This window comes from Perna viridis, chromosome 1 (genome assembly GCF_037379345.1).
Source record: "Perna viridis isolate PV_CMFRI_1.1 ecotype Kerala chromosome 1, ASM3737934v1, whole genome shotgun sequence".
Classification (NCBI taxonomy): domain Eukaryota; kingdom Metazoa; phylum Mollusca; class Bivalvia; order Mytilida; family Mytilidae; genus Perna; species Perna viridis.
In genome coordinates this window covers 46,151,114-46,176,195 of record NC_142445.1, presented here as the reverse complement: position 1 = coordinate 46,176,195, position 25,082 = coordinate 46,151,114, and the positions used below count along the sequence as shown (strand labels likewise).

At 31.0% G+C, this 25,082-nt stretch overlaps 2 protein-coding genes across 9 annotated transcripts; one reads left to right on the top strand and one right to left on the bottom strand.

The window, feature by feature from the left end:
• Positions 1 to 4: 4 nt before the first annotated feature.
• On the top strand, positions 5 to 8,675 carry LOC148629013 (MRG/MORF4L-binding protein-like). Its single transcript, XM_088542469.1, has 4 exons — positions 5 to 156; positions 6,244 to 6,365; positions 7,602 to 7,755; positions 8,233 to 8,675. Exons 1-4 carry the CDS (start codon positions 66 to 68, stop codon positions 8,418 to 8,420), a joined length of 555 nt encoding a protein of 184 aa, XP_088398595.1. The 5' UTR covers positions 5 to 65; the 3' UTR covers positions 8,421 to 8,675.
• A 1,065-nt stretch (positions 8,676 to 9,740) lies between these two features.
• Positions 9,741 to 24,728, bottom strand: LOC148629012 (stromal membrane-associated protein 1-like). 8 transcript variants are annotated; one of them, XM_088542341.1, is made up of 13 exons: positions 24,555 to 24,728; positions 23,311 to 23,444; positions 21,462 to 21,547; positions 20,027 to 20,117; positions 19,432 to 19,449; positions 18,425 to 18,490; positions 17,488 to 17,593; positions 16,509 to 16,639; positions 16,117 to 16,255; positions 15,232 to 15,291; positions 13,742 to 13,947; positions 12,990 to 13,091; positions 9,741 to 12,478 (listed from the first exon to the last, which is right to left on the bottom strand). In XM_088542341.1, exons 1-13 carry the CDS (start codon positions 24,670 to 24,672, stop codon positions 12,353 to 12,355), a joined length of 1,383 nt encoding a protein of 460 aa, XP_088398467.1. In that variant the 5' UTR covers positions 24,673 to 24,728; the 3' UTR covers positions 9,741 to 12,352. The 8 variants fall into 8 exon arrangements, with proteins under 8 accessions (XP_088398467.1, XP_088398476.1, XP_088398506.1 ...); XM_088542350.1 differs by lacking the exon at positions 23,311 to 23,444 and adding an exon at positions 23,126 to 23,259; XM_088542380.1 differs by lacking the exon at positions 15,232 to 15,291.
• Positions 24,729 to 25,082: the final 354 nt, after the last annotated feature.

The window sequence follows — 25,082 nt, the reverse complement described above, 5'->3', positions numbered from 1 at the left end:
CTCGAAAATATGGTTAGAATGTGGTTTAAGGAGAAATAGGAATGCATTAACAGAGAACCAGTTCAATGCAGAAGATGGGTGACGGCGAAAATCTATTGTGGGGTGTAGATATGGAAGTTTACTTATTTCATGCAATGAGAGGACACAAACCTGTTGGTATGTAGGAGCTTTATGCATTATGTACTAGAAATTTCTGTAAAATAATTTCTTATTTTCTTTACAATATGCCATTCTTTAAAAAACAAAATGTAGTTAGCTCCCTTGATTGGCTTGAATGACTTGTATATATGCATGACATGGATCTTCACTGTATGCATGACATGATTACATTCACAGCCACTCTACACGTTGACATACTCCCAAATAGTTAGAGCGAGGAAACACTTTAGGACAGAAAGTCACAGGACAAAAAGTCACAGTTTAAATTTAGTATTTTAACAGAAGGTATAGCCTAGGACAAAAAGTCACACTCACAGGACAAAAAGTCACAGTTGATTTTTTTTTCATATTTTTATAGTTTTTTTCCACACTTGTCTTATTACTATTAGTTTTGTCTTATTACTATTAGTTATAATTACAAAATAAAAAACTTAAAAAGTCAGTTTTAATGAAATGAAAACATAGATGTCAAAATCATCCCAATTACAAAGTATTTTTTATGTATGGCTTTTTGTCATTCAGATAATATAATAGTTAATTGATTTATAAACATCAATCACTTTAATCATCATATATGTATAGATTATAATTAATTGATTAATTCATTAATTGGCGTCTGTTTGACAGGATGTAGTGCATTCTTTTAGGAAAAAATATCATAGGAATCATCGTATATGTATAGATTATAATTAAATGATTTATTAATTGGCTTTTGTTTGACAGGATGTAGTGCACTCTTTTAGTTGAGAAGAAAGAAAATATCCCGTCTTTCATGTATACCTACAAGCTTCATAAATATTTTGACAAAACTTTTACTTCAGTGGCAGAAATGTTGTCTTCTAATCCTGAGTAATAAAATCCCAGATGTTGTTGTTTTTAGCCCAAAAGTATATAATTGACTTGATTTAATTTCTTGTGACTTGTCATCATTTAAAAATGAAAATTCTACAGAGTAACAAAGGTGGTCCTAAGCTATGTTATGAACCATGCACCAGATGAAGCCTCCATCAGCCTCACTAAACTCAGACAAAACATGAAAGAAAAAGCCCAGTCTTCACACTATGCACCAAGCCAGATTTTTGCAGAGTCAGTGTCCAACTGTTCAGATGTTGTCAAAGCCATGCTGCCGGTTGAGGATGACTGCAAATGATCCATCAGACGTTATAGACCTCAGCTACCAACGCCTGCACACCTGGGAACTTACCATTCCAGAGGAGCTTACAACAACATTAGAACAGAAACCGCAACCATTCCTTCTGTACGATAATGGACCAGAAGCTAACAACAGAGTTGTTGCATTTGCAACAGAAGAAAACCTCAGACTTTTAGCAGATGCTGATACATTCTTCATGAATGGAACCTTTGACACAGCACCACCACTATTTAAGCAGATATTCACCATAAGAATAGCCTTCAGCACCACACATATTACTACAGTGTACTGGGTCTGTCTAAACACCGCTTAGCCCAGGCTAAGTGCACTTAGCCCCTAACAGTGCACTGAGCCCGGGATGGGAACACTTATGTGTGCATATTAGTATCAATAGACAAAATTTGAATTATGAAGGTGTTGTATTTCGATTTTTGTAAGTATCGCTGCAGCAATTATTGATTTAAACGTGTTTTAAGATATCATAATGACACGTGCCTGTATATCCAAGTTCAGTAGACCGTGAAGGATTATCACACCTACACGTATATTTTGTGAAATTTACATTGTATATTGTAAATGCGCTCGCTATGAATGTCCAGAATACCGATGTTCCATATTTAAATGATATTTAATTTTACTCAAAAAATCTTACCAAAACAAGAAATCTTTTTAATATTGCGACAAAAAAAGACTGTTTTTATATTTTATTCTTTATCGTTCTTTGTCTAAACTTAAAATGTTTTTATGAGATGAACATCAAAGACCATTTGTCCAAGTTAGTGCACATTTATTTTTCGCCAATTCTGTTGAATAGGTCATTATTGCATATAATTGAAGACAAACAATTAATCATAAATTAATTGACAAGCCGTATATTGCTTGATTAACTTGTTAATTTGTATACGCACGATAGCACACGAAATTGCCGACACACAGACAGCGCGTGCTGTTTTAAAAACCGTTTTTTCCTAAAATATAATAACAATATCTCTAAACAAAGTTCAAATATATAACCATATCTGACATATCTTTTCATCCCAACCTTCAAAAATATAGATATTAATCAATATTTGGGGCTAAGTGCACTTAGCCGGGGCTAAGCGGTATTTAGACGTACCACAGTGTACTGTCTTCTTCAAAAGAAATCTAGAGTTGGTTACCAAGAACTTTTCCAGGCCATCTTAGACAAGTGCGATGAACTTGGTCTTACACACAATGTAACCAGAGTTGTCTCTGACTTCCAGGATGGGTTGCTTCGTGCTATCAATGCTGTATTTTGTCGTCATATTGAACATCAAAGTCGTTTTTACCATCTGACCCAGGCTACCTGGCGCAAGATCCAGAAACTACGACTTGCAACACACTACATGGAAAATCAAGACTTCAGACTTTTCTGCAACATGCTAGATGGCTACTGATGTTTCCGCCATCCATATGGAGTGTACATTCAGCCACCATGGACAGTAATCCCAGAACAAACAAGGTGTGCGAGGGGTGGAACAATAAGTTCTTTACGTTAGTTGGCAGTGCACATCCTAGTGTATGGACCTGCATTCAGTGGTTTCAACGTGAATACGCTACAGTCACAACAGTCATACAACAAGATGCCATTGGAACCCGACCAACAAAAAGAGTCAACCAGAAGCAAGTTCTTTTACTGAAATGTTTACAGAATCTGTGCAGTGATCATATCAGTGGTAGAAAGACAGTGGGACAATTCTTACGTGGTGTTGCCTTTAACATCAGACTCAGCAGAAATGTGTCGATGCTATCCAATTTGGACATTTCTGTTTAGTGCTTTTCAATTTTGACATTTCTGCACATAGATCTTTATTGTGTTTTTCAATTAAGACATTTCAATTAAAGGCTTTACAATTTGGACATTTTGGTATAGTGCTTTAAATACAAGATTCTATAATATTGTGCTTAAAGTTTAACTCAGACATTAATAGTGACTTTAAATAGTGCATATTTATATTGAAAAAAATAGTTGCTTATGTTATAATACTTTATTGACATTGTTTTATGAATGTAAATTGTTATAACAAATGTAATAAATAAATGTTAAAACATCTTTTCAGTATTGCTTCATCTATCTCTAATTTATCATTATTATTTCTGTGTTTCAAACACTTAAACAGTACTGAGGGTAAAACTTATATGCCCCTATTGGCGGGAGCATAAAAATAAAATTCACAAAAAACATGTATTGTGACTTTTTATTCTACACCTACATACACATTGAGCAGAAATATAAGTCTTGCCTTTTTGTAGGGGTCACCATGCAAGGTCAGAAATTACACTAAATATGAACTGTGACTATTTCTGTTCATTGTGACTTTTTGTCCTATGGAAAGACCAAAAATATAAATTGTGACTTTTTGTCCAGTGACTTTTTGTCCACCAGGGTGGAAAATGTAGATTGTGACTTTTTGTCCTGTGTCTTTCTGTCCTAGGAGTTTTGTGACTTTTTGTCCTGTGACTTTCTGTCCATTTACCTCAGACCCATGTGGGATCTGGCAGTCGGCCAGAGCTTTAACAGAGCAGCCCAGCCCATAGTAGTAGAAATAGGACATACTCTGAGTTCTTCGGTCAGGTATCCTGAAGGCTAGGCTCCGCTACCTCCAACAGACATCTATTAATACAATCCCTGCAAGAAGCTGTCATGCAAGATCTGTAAGGATAGTCAAGACTAAAAACCACCAATTGGTATTCACGGCATTACCAATTGAAGCAATCACTGTAGGGTTCAACATTACTGTATCCTTATTTTAAACCTTACTATCAGCTCCAGCTCTGTCCCCATTTTATAAAATTAAATATTTAAAAAATAATCTCCACGGATTGCTAGAATATAATTTTACAAATAACCTGTGACTAAGCTATTGATGCACATTATCAAACTGATGGTCCGAATAAATTCCAAAAATGATTGCCCTTTCTATCTAAGAAAATCAATGCTTCAATCTAAACAATACTGTTGGAGCTTTATGTACATATATTTATTTTTCAAGGCAGGCTAGTTAGGTTCTAGAGGAGCTAGATGAGGTAGGGGAACCATTGAGAAAGATTCTTAAGTACATTCAACATAACTGGAACATTTCCATGATTATTGTATGGAGCAGGGATAAAAATTAAAGGACAAGTGTATATTTTCAATGATAAATATTAAAGCTAATTTTCATTCATTGAATCTTATTTTTTTGCTGTGGTACTTTCCTGTTGAGGCTGTTTCTGCTAACTACTGAAGCCTATATGGTTTGGCTAGTAACTTTTAATGGGGATCTTCTCAAGAATGTTATTTTTACTTACACACAGGCTGCTTTTGAGCACACTTTGTGCTTGCTATTACATGTATATAGTACATTGTATGTACACTTTTTTATTGAACAATGAACTTCCATGTTTCATACTAGACCAGAGACTTTATAAATCCAATGTGCACTCCCAAAATAGATACTCATGCTGATGTTAGTTTCACACTCAAAATGTTATAAATGTTATGGGCTATGTGCAGTAGCAACACCTTTTTTATATGAACGTAGGAAAAAAAGTAACAGGAAATAAAGACACAATATTCAATTTGCATACAAAATGTAAGGTAATGTAATGATCAGTTATATGCTACATATGGTGACTTATTTATAGGAAAAAGTCACAATATATTTTGTTGGAATTTTTTTTATTTCTATTTTTGTTTGTTTATTTGTTTTTTTTTATTTTTGTTACTTTTTCATATTTTTTTTTTCATTTTTAATTTACTGTGTTTTCACCATTTACAATAGAAACTTAAGGTTTAATTTTAACTCATCCAAATAAAACATTGTTATAAGTATATGTAAAAAAATGTATAATATCACTTAAATTAAAATTAAATAATAATGAAAAAAAAATTGTAGTTTGATGAATTAATATTTCTAAAAAATCAAATTTTTTTAGTTATCTTTTTTCTAACAAGGAAACATTTAATTTCCTAACCTACTCACATTTTCAACAGTTATCACACACTTAATGTTTATGTTACGAGTAAAAGAAGAAGCCACACACTTCCTGACCAAGGGTGACAATACCCAGACATGATATATAGTGAAATTTGTTTGTTTTACATTTAATTTATGTTAATTGCAAATTGTAAAGGCTGCAATACAGAGACCAAATGGCAGCAATTGACAGTTATATGAAACCATACCCAGGAAGTCAGATATTTTTTAGTAAAATGACTTTTTCTGACATTTTATATTGTGACTTTTTTTCCTACCAAAATTGTGGCTTTTTTTCCTGTGACTTTTTTTCCATTTACCTTTGTATACTTGCAGAGCGGGGGGTATATAGTGATAGGGGTGTCCCTCCATCCTTCTTTCTGTACAAAATGTACTTCCTTCCTTTCATTATACAGTTGGACCCATTTCATATCTGTTACCCATCCTGTACCGCAGTATGTAATTGAATGAAGCTTTCACAGAATCTTAATTACATATTCCCATTGTACATCTCCTATTTTTGAAATTGATCCAAATCAGTATTGAGGTCAAAAGGTGAATGATATCAAATAGGGGATGGGGACATCAAGTTAGTGTGCATTGCTCACAGTTTTTCCAGTTAAGTTTTAAACATATTTATCCTATACATTTTTCATTGAACTTTAAGTCACTATTTCTCTTTATCCTTTTTTTTTTTATTCAATGATACAATGTAAAAACTGCATGCATTCTATTTTTCTATCACCCATAATATCTCAAGTGCATTTATTTGTGTATCAACAAGGCAGGACAGACATACATATTCAGTTTTCAATTAGACAAACTGATAGTGCAAACCAAAGACTCTTTTGGCAAAAGTTGCCAATAGGGGACTTGTATAGACATGTACTTTACTTTATTGGAAGGCTGTGTAGGATACATGTATATGACCATACCTTTTGTTTTATTCAGGTGTTAACCGGTACTTTCAGTTAGCTTTGATACATGAGAAGTTTAACAACATCAGCCCCAAAAAGATAACGTCTGCACAAATATGGAAGCATTTAGGAACTATGTATGATTTAAATGCTCTGGTAAGTATTCAATTGATGAATCATTAAAATTATGATAGTTCTATTGTTTAAAATATCATCATTTGTTAAATGTGAAGTATCCTTAAATGTACACTAAAAATAATCTACAGTGCAATTATTATACCCCCCACAAATGAAGTTGTCTGTCTATTCAAACTATTTTTCTAAGCAGCTTGCAGCATAGTTATGAAACATTTTGGGATGTGTTATAAAACATTGAGATGTGCATACTGTCAGAAATTTATGTTTGGACAATAATTGTAGAAATGATGGCTGTTAAACATAGTTTTTTTTTTTCAGCAAAACTTGGTCTCCTGCATTGTCCGCAACTCATCCTCAACAACTTTCAGCATTGTTATGAAACCTAATGGGGTGTTAGATTACCATATTGGGATGTGCATATTTTGAGGGATTTTTGTTTGGGCAAAATTTGTACAAGTGACGGCTGTTTGAACTTAGGCATTTTCAGCAAAACCTGGTCTCATCCATTGTCCTTGTCTCTTCCTCAATGACTTGCAGGATTGTTATGAAACCTATTAGGTTGTTAGAATACCATATTGGAATGTGCATATCTAGGGAGTTTATGTTTGGGAAAAAAATTGTAGAAGAGATTGCTGTTTGAACATAGGCATTTTTCAGCAAAACATTAGTGCTGATTGCGGTTTGGAGTTGATTTCCCATAAAAATTGTGTCCAATATGAATCGTGTGTCCACATTGGTCCTAAATGTCTCGTTTAGACATTTAATTTTATGAATGCAAAAAACATGACAGAATGTTCCAATCCAGTCCTCCTCACAAATACATCAGAACTAAACTTTATGACAATGGAAATGAAATGATCAAATTTAACAATTTCTTACTGGTATTTTACTCTGCGTTTGTTGAATATACATATGGAATATAGTGTTCATGTTTGAAAACTGTAGTGCTACATCAAATGATATTTTACATTTCATACCGTCAGAGTGCTTGCCTGATTATCTTGACATTTTTAACCTTCAAGTCTTCTTAATTGAATGTTTAGGCTCCTGATTATTTATCACTTAGATGATAATAATTTTTGATGATTTAAAAACTCTAAATGTCTTCTTTTGAATTTTCAAAGTTCTCTTCATTTTCCATTTAGATGAAGAAAACAGATCTTTTCTAAACCTAAGTCACCTGAAACTTAGAAATTTTACACCTACTAAGGTACGGTAATCAAGTCTAATGCACATGTTATTTTTTTTTTACAGAATGAGTCAGAAATCTTGCCATTTCCAAATAAAGCAGTTGATTTTGCATTACCAGATGAGGAATTTAAAGAGCAATTGAACAAAATCTTTCCTAAAAGTCCAATTAAGATAGAGGACAGTAAGAATGAATTCAAAACTGAAAAAGATTCACACAGTAAATATTCTGTAATTGCTATCAGGGATGTTGTTCCGTGCCTACTTTTTGAGAATCACTTTAAAGAAAAATTATTGTTTATGCAGTTAAAAGAGAATATTATATGAAAGGCACACTGGACATACATTGTAAAGATCAACTAAAACCAAGTTACACATGTATTTAGATTTTGACTTATTATTAATTTTGATGAAATAAATGTGTGGTCTACAGATCCAAAAACCTAGCTTAAAACAATTCCCAATTAATATTTGAAAATAAAACTAAATTTTGTGATATTGTGTTCAAAATCCTTTTCTTTATACCAGTACACTTGAAGAAAAGCAGAAATCCTAATAATATCCATTGATAAATTTATCTTTACATGTTGTTAAAATATGTTGTTTAATACTTATTCTACCGCATAAGTGATGTCTTCAATCACCTTTAATGTATAAATGTATTACTGGTATATGAATGTTATATTTTCATTTGCAGGTGGATCAAAGGTTGGAAAAAATGAAAAATCTGACAGCAAGCACATAGAGAATAAAATAACAAGTAATGTTATACATGCAAACACTCCTGAGAATTCTCCAAAAAGAAAGAGAACACGGAACACACCTTCTGCTCAGCCAAGTCCTGCAAATACGCCAGATGCTCCACCAACAAAACGTAGAAGATGAATTGGTGATATATGTGATAAATTTTTGAGTATTTGACAAAAGGTGTTGAACCAATGTGAAATCATGTTGGGTTTATCCTGAGGACAATTACATCTTTGGAATTCACATTCAGTTACCAAACAGAGAAGCTAGTGTTATCCACTTAAGAACAAAGCAAAGTTTCAACTGTTGGATGATTGTACACTGTCAGAGACATTATTATAGGATATCTATAAAATTTCATGATGTAAATGAAATAAAATACAAATGAAACTGTGTCATTTCTTAACATTTTTCCTCTATTGTATCTTGAGTTTAAATTGATAAGTTGTTTTCATTAATCCTGTGATAAGATTTTAGCTTGTCACAATGCAAAGTTCAATCTAGCACTAAGAAAGTTGTTATAACTCTCCAGGCTTGTACATGCAGGAAAATTGAAATGAATGCCCAGTTATGATTTTTGTGTGCTTTAGCTGAATATAGTTTGCTTAATTTTTTTCTGATTCTTTACTGTGACAATTCTTTTTCATTGTATAAGTTCATGATAGAAATCAGCCATGGGTTTCTGATGTATAAGTTTTGATTCTGTCAACCTTGAAAACAAATATTACTAGCAGTTTGAAGGCAGATTATTTCTAATCTAGCTTTTCATGTCCAAGAAGAATGAAATGTTTGGCAGTTTGTAGCTTGATACAACTGCAAAGGCCAAACTCAGAACATGAACATACAATTCATTCATTCTGTCCCACAATATAAAATCTAAATACATGGTTTGTTAGATTCAGCATATCAAGGAAACCCAACAAATTCAGTTGGTGAAAAAATCAATTTTTTTAGTCATTGGACCTCAATGTAGACTTATTTCAAAATGGGACCAAAATAAAAAAACCTAAATGCATGGTCAGATGACTTAGATAATTTAGCAGTAAATTTAGAAAATACTACTAAAATAGAGAATGCACTCATACCTAAAAAAACTTGGACAATACCTCAAACATATTTCAAAACAGTTACATTTTCAGTCACACACTAGATTCAGCTGCAAACTAATCACAATACCATATAAATCCTAAATGTATAAGACTGCAACACCCATAATCAATCTGAATCCTTTGGTGATGAAGAAGTCTATGTTAAGGCTTCACATAGATCTATAGACTATGACTGAAATTTTCATAGAAAACCAAGAGTGAAAAAAACCACAATATATACAATAACAGGGCCATTCAAATAAAGTACAATTTTTGTTGTGGTTGTACAAACAATGAGAATCTGCTTTTGAAAAGATTTAAAAGTGAAACGTTTCAGACTCCTTTCTTTCAAAACAGACAACAGAAAATATTGTAATTAGATTTTTATTTTGTTTCTTTTTATGAAGTATACATTAAATTTTACATTATACCAACAAATAATATTGATGCTACTGATGAAACAATATACAAATGAGAATGGGACATAAATAATACTAAAGTATTGAATAAAAGCAATTAGCAGCAACAAATAAGACAATTTAAAATAACAATACAGAACACACCTTTTGTAAAAAGTACATTCAACAAATAACAAATATTTCTCATTCAACATGAGCAGCTTTAAAATACATGTTGTAGATAACTAAAAAAATATGAATATGCAGATGGCATAACAGCAATCTTGCTTGTCTTTCTACTTTTCACCAGAAATAAAGTGAGAAATTACCAAGATCCAGTCCATCTTTTGTTTCATTTTAGTATCAAGTGTCAGTACCTAACTGAAAGAAAATCATATTAGTTCATTATAAATGTATATAAAATGTTTTTTTCTAAATGGACAATTGCTCTCCTTTAATATAATTGAGTACTACATGGTACTAAGGAATCTCCTCTGCAGGAAGAATGTTGGGTTTTTATATGAAGAATGGCAGTTACAAAGTGATATTTTACAACAGTAAGATACATCATATTGCACATTTTTAGCTGTACTGATATTACTGAATATATGGTTATTACTGTAAATAACAATGAATCTGTTATTAGTGTAAAAACAGAAGAGAAAATTATCACAGAAATGTCACATCTAACATTGGTTATTGTTAACTTATTCAAAAAGCAGACTTTTCAATTCAATTAACATTTAGGGTTATTATCTAGAATATAATTTAGTATAAGATAACCAATCAACAATTAAGAACAACCTTACATATCACTGTTACAGCTTACAGATGTTCCGTTAAATTCAAAAAGGCACTTTCAGTTGTACTTATTTCAAGGACAGTGTATAAAACCAAACTTTCACTTGATTATAAAATAAACAAGGTAGTAAGTGTTAGAAACAGTTTATAGCTGAGAATCCTCCATTTTCCTTGACAATGTATGATTTCTTAATTCGATTCTTCAAAATTGTAATTATGTTATTTCAAAAATCGATATGAAAAAGTATTGGTATGTATTGGTATATCCTAATCCTTCCTACAATATACATGTACCATACAAGATGTTGCTACCAATCCCACACTATTGAAAGGGTTCATTAAGTTCTACAAATGTGTAAATAAAAAGATGTTGTATTGTACATTTGCATATATATGTACATGTACTTGAAATTTAAAATTCAGATTTGATACATTCATATACTTCACACATAACACTGTCTATGTGTGACTATATGTTTAATATTCACCTCCACATTATTCTGAATACAGCTGAAAATGTCATCATAATACAAGTGAAGTAATCTTAATTTAAGGAAAATTCACATAAAAAGATGTTATATAATACAGAATTGAGCACCCTGAGTCAAATACCTTTTTTATACCAATTCCAAGGGCAGCAAACAAAAAAACTGGAAGAAAATTATACTATATACAGGAAATTGCTTAGAACCTATTAACCTATTCATCTTAGAGACAAATAGTCCATGTAAGTACTTGGGTTGATTTAGAAACAAAAACAAAAAAATGAATTTGGCAAACACATTTTACTTCTATAGTGTAATACATCTTTAATGAAAAATCAGGAGGAAAGTCTAATTTCCGGATTTTTTTCACTATCACATTTTACCATACATTTTCCATGGCTATTTGATAAAAATAAATTTAAATGGTCTATGGTGTAAACACTACAACTCAGCTTCAAAATGTACAATCCTATTTCATAAGATACCTTATTTGCAGAACATTTCTCGGTCTTCATTATTTCATGAAAGCAACACTTGAACCAGCAAGACAATACACTTTATCCAACCACATTCACTCATATACACACAAATAACAATGCATCAATCAATGAATTTTGAAGAAAAAAAATAACAAAGCTTATATTACAGTAAGTACTAGTGTACTATCTTTTCTGTACTGATTTTTTTTCGAAGTATAAACATAAAACCCTGTTAATCAGCTGAAATATCGTTTAGCGGGTTATTTTCATGGGGTGCTATAAGGGTCCAAATAAATTCTGCTAAATATTTACTAATGGTTGAAGAAATTAGTGCACCATTTAACTGCCAAAAATACAAATTTTTTTCCAATACCTTTTTGCATCAAAACTGCCCAATTTTACACCTGCCAAAATAACCCACCATACAGTTTTTCTTTCTATTTTACCAATCACTTCTACAATTTCAGTTTTTACTGATTCAATTTATTTCATGTTACTCTTACTTGAAAAGTGGAAACAAATAAAAAGTTAATATTAGAGCATCATAACAATGCTCCTTAATAGACCTACAGATGTATAAAATAACACTTTATCATTTAAAAAACATTATTTTAATAAATGTCCCATAGACAATCAGTCAGTTGTAACTTTAGATACTTCCTTGCAAAAAATTAAATCTTTTGTTGTAAGTACAGCATAACATTGGAAAAAAAACCAACTTAAAATATCATGTTATGGCTCGTAACCTCTTTTAAATAAAAGATTTCTAAAACAATATCATAACATGTGGAATGCTAACAATCCTATATAAAACCATCATCATTGCCAGAGGTTTGTAGATAATGTATGTCCACTGTTTCCCTGTACGGCCCAATTGCCCATCCCATTAGTTTGGCCCATCATGTTGTTACTATTTAATCTCATATTTCCCATCTGTTGTTGCATCTAAAAAAAAAATACTGAAGATTTGACTATAACTATTAAAAAGTTTCTTAATTAAATTCCATATCTACAATTTGAGTAAATTCATTATTGCTTGGCAAATAAGACACAGACTTTCACATTTTTACAATTTTACCCTATATTTTTATAGCTCTGCTCTGATTTTCAAGATTGTTAATTTTATGCTTAAATATGGAAACCCTAAGTCCTTTGGCATCATCATGGCATAAACAAAGTTTCATACGAATCAAACAAGCAGTTTAGAACTGAGGATAACAGCAATTAATGAACAGAAGGATGGAGAGGTAGATAGACATACATCCTGATAAATATATAACATCCATTTATATAATTAATTACATTAGTCAAATGAAAAGTTCCTATCCTAATAAATCTGTAAGCCTATACACTTTTATCTAGCAATAAATATCAATAAATACAATCTGCACTGTTGCTCATGCTCCCGACCATGCCACCTAAGTCATAAAATAGTTTTGTGCCTTACAAGTTTTACCTGATTATACTGCATAGCCATCTGCTGTTGATTTGGTTGGTTATACATTCCCATGTTTGGTTGCATGTTCTGTTGACCCATCAATCCATACATATTAGGATTCTAAGATAGAAAGTATCAGATTTAAATCATAAGTGTTCATTGAAGTACATTTATCTAAAAATCCGTATCAGAGGAAATACTTCCCATTAATTCAAGCCATACAATTAAATATGTATTATGTAGGTAACATGAACAAAATATATACAAATGTTAAAAAAAAGTGCATTATAATCTTCTAAATCATGTGGAAAACTTTTCTGATTTTGATTTGCTTTTCCTTATTCAACTGTCGATATTAATATCCCATCTTCTAACCTGAATTCACCAGCATATTACCATTATTACTATTTTCAATATTTATATTTATCTTGTGATGTTTGTGCTTCTATTTTTTTTTTTTTTTGTGAACAATTTCTTTGATATGAATATGGTAGTGGATCAGTAACTATCTAGCATATGCGCATAAACTTTCCATACAAATGATTTCAAAGTATAACTTGCAATAGCTTTATATCATCCTACCCATCAATATCCTACATAAATTACAAGAAACAAACAAGTATGAAATGTTTTTTTAGAAAGAGTTTTGAATGTACTGTTGGGATGAAAATCAATTTACTATTTGATGAACCCAGAAAAAATAATATATACCCTAGGAACATTGCTGTTCGGAATGTAACAAGTCCAAGTTTCATTTAATTAATATTTACCTGCTGCATTGGCATTCCCTGTGGGTTCATACCCTGTTGATTATACTGATTGTTCATCATAGGTTGTTGTTGTGGCATTCCAGCATTTCCCATACCTGTGTTTCCCATACCTGGGTTTCCCATGCCTGTGTTAGTCATACCAGTATTTGCCATACCATACATTCCCATATTCTGTTGTCCCATTTGTTGTGGCATATACATACCACCTGAAAGTTGAACTGAACTTTTGAGTGATATAAAATCACTGAATGAAGGACTTTTGTTCGTGGGGTACCAATTTTCATGCTTTTTGTGGGTAGGCAAAACCACGAAATTTGGCTCACAACAAAAAGGAGATTTCCATTGACATGTATACATGTACTAAAAACCTCAAAACCACGAATTCAAGAATCCACGAACTTGTGTTTCTTCCCTAATTCACGAAAATTGGTATCCACGAATTAAAGTACTTTCACAGTATAAGTCATGACCTTATAAAGAGTAAAAATGGTTGTAAATCCACATCAACAACCATATATAATGACTTATGAACATCACATTTACATTTTACCATCTGTAACAAGAAAATGGATTCTGTTGTGCCAATATTTTACCAACTGAATCTTGTTTATTTACAAAAAAATTCTGTAATAACTAATCATTTCCATTTATTTTGGTTGAAAAGTAATTTATACTGAATACTCCTACAACATTTAAGCCATGACATATTCATACATTCACCGAATCAGCAAAAAAAGTGGCAAAAATACATAGCTTTTTAAGTTCAGACTTTACAGTAAAAATGAAGCTTAAAACTAGTCAAACAGAGATGAAAATACATTTAAGAGAAATCTTAAAAAGATTAAAAAACAAAAAAAAACACATGATATACCCTCTGTTTCAGTGTACTCAGAAACAAAAAAATTGGAAAGCCATGAAAAGGAACATCACTTAAATGGGGACAAATAATTGTAACAATATATTCTTTAAAACATTGTGTTATCATTTGACAAGTGAACAGATGAACTAGCAAAGTATTATACTAAAACTCACATGTACAAAAAGAAAGACATATAAAAGAAGGTTAGATTAAACCCTCCATTGTTGTTTAAAATCATTTACTTGTTTTACCAAAATTTTGAATTTTGCAAAACATAAAATCCAAAAACCTTCAACTTAAAAAGTGAAATATCTTTAGCATTTAAGTTTAATCTTAATTGTAAGCTGTTGTTGACAATAAGAATATTGATAATAAATACTACATGTATTAACAAATCAAAGTGAGATACTACATAGTGAACAAAGTGTCAGCACCATTTCAAAGTGCTCAACAAATTATGCAAAGAAATATACAAACTTATGCACAACATCAGCTGTATTGCTATTGAAGTAGAGAAGCCTTAAAGCTAAAATTAAAAAAATATATTCAGAACCTGTAACCACATGCACCCTGAATCATAACAGGACATCAGTAGTTAAGCATATCAAGTAAGACTACACATGCTCTATACCTGTGTCATATTGATTATAATATCCCATATCAGTTTGGGGCATATTATAATACTGGCCAGCTGTAATGTAATTATAATGTCCTGTAATTTTACACATATATTCATCTTGCATAAGTCTCTAAGATTACTTTCTTTCTCCATATGATCTTCTCTTGATTAAATGAAAATCACCTGATAAACTTCCTTAGATAGTTCACTAGACAATGGACGAAAAATACAAACTTTCTATCAAACTATAATTAAAATACCTATGAAATAATAAAAAGTTTAATCTCCTTGCTCAATTTTCCAGTCACCTACATAAAACATTTTATCAGGTAATGGCCATTCAATCATAGGAAGACTTTATTTCCTTTATAAAGTTAACTACATCACTCGCTGTAATATTCTTGTCAATTTGTCTATTCATAGGAAATATTAGACACTGTCTATCTGACATTTGTTTCTCAAGGTAATGGGTTTCTATGGTTTCACAGAATGAATATATTTAGCAGTCAACTTTCTCAATTAGATGCAAACCCTCCTTGTGATTTTTAATGCATGTGGGATCAGAAACATATGGTTTCACAGAATGAATATATTTAGCAGTCAACTTTCTCAATTAGATGCGAACCCTCCTTGTGATTTTTAATGCATGTGGGATCAGAAACATATGGTTTCACAGAATGAATATATTTAGCAGTCAACTTTCTCAATTAGATGCGAACCCTCCTTGTGATTTTTAATGCATGTGGGATCAGAAACAGTCTAGTTGTTAAACATACTGTTAGTGCTATTGAAAACATATTAGTATTGATTTTACTAATTTGTATTAATCAACAAAATACCAATATAGTTTTTTCCTTTCCCAATCTACTAATGATAAATTAGTAAATTGATACTGACCTGGTACTCCATACATCTGTTGTTGTTGTGGTTGGCTTTTGGGTCCATAAAGAGCCAGGATAGAGTCTTTTGTACACTTTTCTTGTTGTTTAGCAGCGCCGTCATCAAATAATGAAGCTTCTAACTCACCATTCTGTGCCTTTATATCAAATATTGAACAAATCGCAATCATTGCCGTGATACTATTGTATTCAAATACCTTGTAACTTTTTTTGAAGTGACAAGAAAATGTTAAGGCTACTCATCGACAGAGATAATTTGCAGAAAATATTGCTTTCAAATCAAAATAAACAGGAAAAAAAAAGGAAAACATTACAATTAAAAGATCTATTATTCAAATCTAAACCATTATATTTACTAGTAGTTAAACATTATATGTATTTTAGAATTACCTGAGTTTGTGGGTTGGAAGGTTGACTTGATGAACTATTCTGACTAGTGGATGCAGGAGGTCCCATGATATCTACTAAATCTCCTAATAAATCTGATGATTGAGTAGATGCTTGTTTTGCAGGTGAAGAATCTAAAGTAAATACAGACAACAGAACAAGTTTAATGAAAAAAAAATAAAGGTTGTTAAATACATACCTTAAATACAATCCAGTTACCATATTTTGGTGTGAATAATACATGTTTATGTATTGTGCTCAGTGCAATTTTGAAGGTCTAAACATGTGAAAAAATGTTTTTTAGACTTAGATTGCAGTAAAATTTTGTAAGACAAAAGATCAATATCTTGCGCTCGATCGGTCAATTTATTTACCTTGATGCAGTATTTCCTATGAAAATGTGAAGGAAAGAAACTTATATGCAGACTAAAACATCAGTAGTTACATAAATTGGATAATTTTAATTTCCAAGCTTGATAAAATTTACACAGGATGTATGAAATGGCTTAGAAAACAAAATTGAAAGTTGGGAAAATATGACATTTCCAGTTTTGGTTGTAACTCAAACTTCACAATTTTTCATTTAAAAACATATTTTTAAGAAAAAAATTGTAAGAAACAATCAAAATAAGTATCAAAATAATCATTTTCAGCTGTAAATAAGGAGGGTTTGACAAAAAACACTTTGTTATTTTTTGTTTTTTTTGTTGTTTTATTTTAATCCCTAACCATGTTTTATAAGGAGAAATTTCTTTCAGTAAAATTTCACTTCCAGTTTGTTTGTTTATATTACTTGATCTCTTTTCTAGTACAACAATCTTTCATTTCGTGGCTAATACTAATATATTGATGCATAACACGCACCTCCATGCCCTGGAAATGATTTCTATGTAAAAATGAGTGCATAATACACGCTAAAATATGGTATTTCATAACTGTAGTACATAACAACTACCCATGACCTATTACCAAAAAAACTCACTCAAACTAAGTAAATCTTCTGTGTTTGTGGGCTGTTTGGGCTGTGGTAGAACTTCTGTTTGTTTCTTTTCTACAGGCTGGGATTTCGGAGTACTTACTTTCGGTGCCTTTAAAGCAAAGAAAAATATGCTAATAAATTAAGAAGTCTCTTTAAATCATTTTTGGTATAAATTGACAATTATTCAATTGCACTTATTGAAACATAAATTTAGTCTTTGTAAAGGTCTATAAGAGTTTTTCAGGTGATAAACACATAATACAGGCCGTTCTGATATGTGACAGAACATATAACAGTGGACCTGACAGAGAGTGATGTTTTTTCTGTCAATACATTCAAAACTGAAATTAAGCAGTGGTGGGTTAAATGAAAGCAATAAGATTTTAGTCAAAAAATGACATACATAATGGAAAATTAGGATGATATTAGTCAATATTCTTTAGTTTTATCAGAATTGACAGATTAACAGCAATACAACATTTTCTTAACCAAGGAAACTAATAATATAAAATTATAATTTTTCGCTAATCTTTGTAAGGGGAAGATGAGAATTGTCACTTTCTTAGACAAACCAACACAATGCTTTAACCTCTAGTAGAGTTGTTTCTCTATATCAAATAAAATATTATACATGTGAACTTCAGGATGAAAATGCTTTGCACTAGTCTTTTATGCTAAGCTAGAATTTAATTATGCTAGCTCACAGAAACAACAGGTGTGCATATCACCAGACAGACACTTTATTCTGATCCCAACCAACCAGTAATCACTCTATCTTCTTTAGGATGTGTGCTCAGTGGGGAAGCAGTAACCACCAATTAAAAAGTCTTTGGGGACGCTCAGCTGGACATAACCTATTAACTTACATATTCTAGGTGAGCCCACTACTAATAAAACCGTTCAGCTGCAGAATTTGAGAAAATACATCTGTTTCACATACCTCTAACTGTACAGAAGATTGTTGCTTGGGCTTTTTCTTTCTTTCTGTTCTTTCATCTTGTTCCAGCTGAAAGGTAAATAAAAAGTTAATATTACACTTGACTCTTATCTTTTTCTAGTTGAAATAGTGAATATAAATAATAATAATAACATGACATCTAAATCATTATTAAGACCATTACATGTACCATACCAGAGTATTTCCATGCATAATTGTGTATCACACTCAATAAACTGTAAAATGATATTAAAGATGCCATATCACTTAAATATGATGTCATAAGAAAAAAACATTTTCAAGAAACATCAATTTTTTGTTTATTAGTCTAGTCTTAGTGTTTTATAAGCTAGTAAGTAAATAAAAACTCACTATAGTGCTATTATGAAAGTATATACATGTACTAGATGGAGCAGTTAGTAATAGTCATATCTATTAGAAAATGAATTGTTAATGCATTCATATCAAATTCTTACACAAATCATGCTCTTTAAACATGCAATTCACTACAAGGTCTCAAGAGTTTTTTTCTTTAAACAAATACACTTAAATATTCCTAATGTTGAATATTTAATCAAAAAAGAAAACAATGAGATGAACAAAAATGCAATTAAAATAAAAAAATCATTACATTAATAATTTTGTTTAATCAACCATTCCTGAACATAACATTAAATTGAATTCAATCTATTTGTAAATGTATGTTTCTGGAAGTTGATCTCTGTATATTATATTGACACAAGCATTTTCTCAATATTTATTCCTTGTATGGTATCCAAATCACTAGCAAAATTTTATGCGTTAAAAAATATTCCATGAAAACATGGTTTTCCCTTTACAAGCTCTTTAGTTCTAGAAGAGAACCTGATTTGAACTGATGTAAAATACAATATGAAACTAATTTAAGCAATTGTATATATAGTAGTTCACTGAATATATCATATTAGCCAAGAAACACCACACCCAAAAAAAAAAAAAAAAAAAGAACAGAAGAAATAAAGACTGTTTACCGTTGTCTCTCCTTTAAACTGAAGGAACAAAAAATACTTGTTATGTAAAATTGTTGACATGATAACATGATGCAAAAAGTGCTATTCAATGTCATGAAGACCTGCAAAATAGACTTTCTGAATACCAAATAGACTATTAAAAAGTAAATTTATTACAAATTCCATTTAACAAGATGTTGTATAAAGCATAGATTATATCAAATACATTGCAATAAGCAAACATAACTTTGTTCAGAAGACAAAAAGTAAGCAAAAAGCAAATATACCTATACATTTTGCAGACAAGGAAAAAATAGTATTTAAGCACATTTAGAAATCATGCAGAATCAAGTTTAAAACAACATTTGTCTGTTAGAATATCATTGAAGATATTCCAATGCAATTGGTTTCTCTGCCATCATTAGCCTTTTTAACTTTTAAATAGAAAAAATATTTTTAAAAATAAGATTCACTCTTCACAATCTGTCATGCAAAAAAGTTATAAAACACATTAGATCAGAATTCAACAAAAATATTGTGTATTTTTACACAGATTTAACATACATTTTAATACATTAGGAAGAAAAGTAAAGCATTGCTGTGAACAGAAAAATACCTCTTTTGGTATAGTTGGTTTGGGGGGAATCCATTCTCTTGCCATATATTTTTTCTGCTCATATTTGGCTCTTATAAAAGCTTCAAGAGCTCTGATAACCAGTTAAGGAAGTTGTGTACACATAGACACATGCATGTATATGTTTTTAAAATGTAATCAATGTGAGGGTCACTCTTTTTTTTCAAGATTCTTAAGAAATTTTCAAATCTATTATTCCCAATAAATGCTATTTTCCATCTGTAAATCAACTATTTCACTCTAATAGTAATTTTCTATGTAAGTTTGCTCAAATACATAGTCTATAAGCAGGGATCGTGCTGGGCCTTGCAATGTCGCAATTTGCGATTTTTTATTTGATCTGGCAACAAAAATAACCAGTTGGTTATTTTCTTGGTGCCTAGGTTTTGTATATTAAAATTGACACATAGTTAGCAACAGATATTCTCTCCAATTAAACAATTGTGTTGACACCTGGTCAAAGTTAATTGACAATAACCAATTTATGACTGAAGCAAATCAAAGGTAATTAGACCCGGTGACCGTCACTCACAATATCCTCCTGGGAGGTGTCAATAAGATGTAAATATATTATTTATCCAATCAAAACTCTCACCATCTGGTCAAAGGTAAACACAATCATGGCCATGTGCACATGGCTACATACAATCTTCACAGCCAGATTAAACCATATCATACATTCAGAAACAGATTTACCTTATAACAGAATAAATTAAATCCAAATAACACTGATTAACCCATCAGGAAGTGTCTAAAACACTTCGAAATGCAAAAATTGATAAAAGAAAATGGATGACATTTGTTTACACTTTTGTCATGTGCCTTTTTTGGCGGGAAAATCGGCAAAAAAGTAGATGGGAATCCCAAATTCTAATTAAGGAAACACTGAAGGCATTAAGTCATGATATTCCGATAAAGAAAATTATAAATTATTGAAAAGAGACATAATTAATTGTCCATGGTAGTTTGCTTGAAATTTTATCACTTTTTTTCAAGTTTGTTGAAAATTTATAAATAAAAAATAAACTTATATTTTCAGATGAACTTAATTAGACCACAAAGGACAAAGGTCAACATGTTTTAAAAGCTGGGACTATATGAGTATAGTAATATAAAGCCCTTGATAGAAATAAAACACCTGTATCTGGAGTAGTATTTTATTATTTTGCATATAAAAAGTGACCATTGGTTTTAGATCCTGACAAAGACTAAAGCTAAAAACCAGCTTTATACATGCATCAAGAGTGAATTTTGGATACACGTATGTCATGAATGAAGGGATTATTTTGATGAATTGACAAAGATAACTCATCACTGGACTTAATATTGTCATACTTCAAAAAAAAAATTAGAAAAATGTATAATGTATAAGAGTCCATGCATAAGAGTAACCCAAATTTGCTAAATAGAAGGATACGAGTCTGTTTGTGGCCGTCTAAAGTTATCAGGTACTTGTGCTTCATAGGCAGCTCTGGCTCGACTGTTACCAACTTCCATCATCATCTAAAATAAAAAGGAAATTTAAACATCTCGCCCTTCAGAAACCATTACTTTCGAAAATGTCTGTGCTTTATTCGACTTGCACTGAATTGTTTTCTTGATCAAATTATTAAAGCATATTCAATATAAAGTGCCCTTATAATTGATACTGCCAGGCTCTTTCTTATTGACTGATATTTAAATATGATAATACAATGTAAACTTCAATTACTAGACATTGTACATTATAAAAGAACATGTATAAAAGTAAAAAATATCCTGAAAATGTAACACACATGTATTAAAGTATTATAATAATATAAATACACATATATGAAAATCATGAAAATATAAAAATCTACACAAAATTTAGATGCCAGTCTATATTCTCAATTATTAAACATTTTACTTCAAGCTAAATGGGATCTGCTTTGACTTACTTTGTGACTTTTTTTTAAAAATATTCTTATGCTATCTATTACCGTTCTCCAAAATGAATTGAAAAAACTCTCACAGCCCTAACATTAACCATAAACTAAAATTAGGATTAAACAAAAATATGATCATGTTGATATACTTAACATTAATTTTAAATACTTGATTGATATGAACAATTTAAAGTTAGATGAATTTTTTTTATAAACAATTCTAATATGATGTGCTTCAAAGATTTTTAGAGCACAGCATTGGTAAAAGAATGAGTTTTTTTCGACGTCAAAGATAAGTTTTACCCAATTTTACTATGTTACAACAGAATTTTGTGCAATAATGGTTGCCATTTTCGTACAACACACAGGCTGCATATTTTATTAAATATGAAAAAATAGTCATATCAATATCAAACTAAATCACGGAAACTCCCATTTTATTATTGTTTTATCGCAGGCTGGCCATTTAAGTCAATATTTAACCCCTTGCTTGGAGTAAAATAATGTGACATAAATGGCAAGCATGTGGTAAAACAATGATGAAATGGAGTTTCCTCTTTAATACATGAATGAATGGAAACTAAACAAGACTGAAACAGCTATGATGATGCTGAACAGAGTAAAATATAAAAGCAATGATAAGAACACATGAAATTTATAAATCACGATGTTAGTAAGGAAAAACATTACGAAGCTGTACAACCACTTCTGTTGGCACATTAGATTTGATGTTACACAAAATCATCGATGAGAGTGTTATATTATTTGTTTATTACTTTGATTTCCAATTTCTCACAGCTTATTTGAGGTACTCGTCAAAAGATGTTAATATTTTATCAATCTTAATCTTTTTGAAAGTTTCAAATATTTTTACAAATCCACAGGAAAGCTATAAAAAAAAACCAAAAAAAACATTACTTTGACTTGAAAGATTTTAATATTGCCAGAGTGCAAGAAAATAGGAAATCTTAAACATTACTTCTGAAATCCTTCACCATATACATTGTGTGTACTTGTAGTAGAGATTGGAACATGTTAAAATAATCAATTTAAGAAGCTAAAGCTACACCTCCAATTTTGAATAGATATATATGAGTGTGTAATGGTTAATAGTATCAAATGTATGATGAGAAGCACTCTGAATACAAAACTCATTGGTTGAGTGTATACATACTGCTAATTGTTCAGCGGTCCATGTATCTAAATCAACAGACTTTACTTTTGATACATGGACACCAAGATTTCTGTGTTTTCCTGCACATCTCATGCAGAGGAAAATTCCTAAATTCCAGGATGCCCACCTTGGACCTGAAATTGTTTTTAAATATATAACATTTAACAAAACATTCAGATACATACTGCTACTTGTTCTGCAGTCCATGTGTCTAAGTTCACAGATTTGACTTTTGAAATATGAACACCAAGATTTCTGTGGATTCCAGCACATCTGATACATAAGAAAATTCCTAAGTTCCATGAGGCCCATCGCGGTCCTGAAAATGAGCAAATTACACAATATACAAAACCATTGTAGTACTTGGTAAAATTTCAATAAATATGCCTGCAAATGTTGTCTTGTTTAAAAAAAAAGTGTCGAAGTTTGAATTCCTACCCATACTTAAAATCATTCCATGTACTAAGGAAGGTTGAATACAATATTAAGCAAAATTTATAGTCTCATTCCAGTTGCCATTCTAATTTATCTACCATGGTGCTGGCAAGACTATTTTGATAATATTAAGGTGTTTTAATGTGAAATATATTTAAAAAGAATTGCTTCGATAGTAAACTATTGGACTATGATTTGGGTACAAGATTTTGGATACATATACATTGTTGTATAGTATAAAAAATAAGTTCAAAATACAAGAATTTCTATCAGTTAAAAAATAATGAAATAAATATGTGATTAATGCCTTAAGAAGACTATTATGTATATGTTAAATCTATAAATTAAAGGATGAAAAATTCAATTACTGAATACTTAGTTGGTAATGCTTCACTTACATGTATAATATGACCATATAATAAAAAATGTATGTATCACAATACATCTTTTTTTCCAAGTTCCCTCTATTTGCTTATGCTTTATCATTAAATGTCAATTCATGAAAGAACACTTGTACTTTATCCATAATGTACATTTTAAGAGTGATGATTCATTTCCCCCCTTTTTTTTACTGCAGTAACAAGTAAATGTTTTGTGCTTGACTATTGGAAATTTGTATTTCTGCTCCTATCTGTATAATTTGTAAGTCAGTTTGGAATCAAACCTAGGACCCTGGCACTGCAAGTGAATACTCTTCCAATTGAGCAAATGGAGGATTCAACTGGCATTATCTAAAAAAGTTCTTATTTAAATTTACTACAATAGTAACATGTATTTTTAAGATAAAGTGACTGTTACATGTAAAGTGTTATACAAATCAAGTAAAACAATTGATTTTCCTTCAATCAAAAATAGTACTTGATAAGATATCCAGAAACATCTATGCAAGACTGCTAGGTGATGCCAAGAACGGCAGCACAGCCACATGAAGGTTTCTTTGAATAGAAAATAAACAATCAAATCAGACAAATGATCAATATGATCAGACAAAAACCTTTTGCGTCACAGTCAACACAATATTTGTTGTCATCATCTTTTAAAAGATTTGCAAGGGCAGCTTGAAACTTCTCCTGCAAGTGTTTCTGTCTTTCTTTCTCTGATCTTGTTGTCATTTTGATAAAACCAGAAATCAATTGTCACTCCTCCGATGACAACTAACCGGATGTGTGAACAGGTGCGAGAGCGTATTAATATGCAATGCAGTAGTTGACTCATTCAATGCTTAATCATGAAAATTTCAAGAAATATTAATCAAAATGAGATTAAATTAAATATTGATCTGTAATATTAATGGTTAGCAATTGAAGTATAAGGAAACTATCATATCAAATATTTTGATATCGAACTATTTTGCGGACGAAATAATGTAAAGGGAAGTAATATTTCCCGGGAAATTACTCTCGTTGGTTGTCTTTCTTCATAGTTTTCCTTTCCTCGTTTGTCTACCCCGGACTTGACTTTTTTGAGCAACTCGGCGGGTGTTTCTAGAAAAGCAGAGGACGCTTACCCTACCGGTGCACCT

What these genes read in the sequence shown, in the direction of transcription:
- LOC148629013 (XM_088542469.1), top strand. Translation starts at nt 66, where the DNA reads ATGCAGAAGATGGGTGACGGCGAAAATCTATTGTGGGGTGTAGATATG. An exon ending in TGTATGATTTAAATGCTCTG is followed by an intron (nt 6,366 to 7,601) that starts GTAAGTATTCAA and finishes TTTTTTTTACAG; the next exon opens with AATGAGTCAGAAATCTTGCC. An exon ending in AACTGAAAAAGATTCACACA is followed by an intron (nt 7,756 to 8,232) that starts GTAAATATTCTG and finishes TTTCATTTGCAG; the next exon opens with GTGGATCAAAGGTTGGAAAA.
- LOC148629012 (XM_088542341.1), bottom strand. Translation starts at nt 24,672, where the DNA reads ATGACAACAAGATCAGAGAAAGAAAGACAGAAACACTTGCAGGAGAAG. An exon ending in TTATAATCAATATGACACAG is followed by an intron (nt 13,948 to 15,231) that starts GTATAGAGCATG and finishes TTCAACTTTCAG; the next exon opens with GTGGTATGTATATGCCACAA. An exon ending in AGGGAATGCCAATGCAGCAG is followed by an intron (nt 13,092 to 13,741) that starts GTAAATATTAAT and finishes TTTCTATCTTAG; the next exon opens with AATCCTAATATGTATGGATT.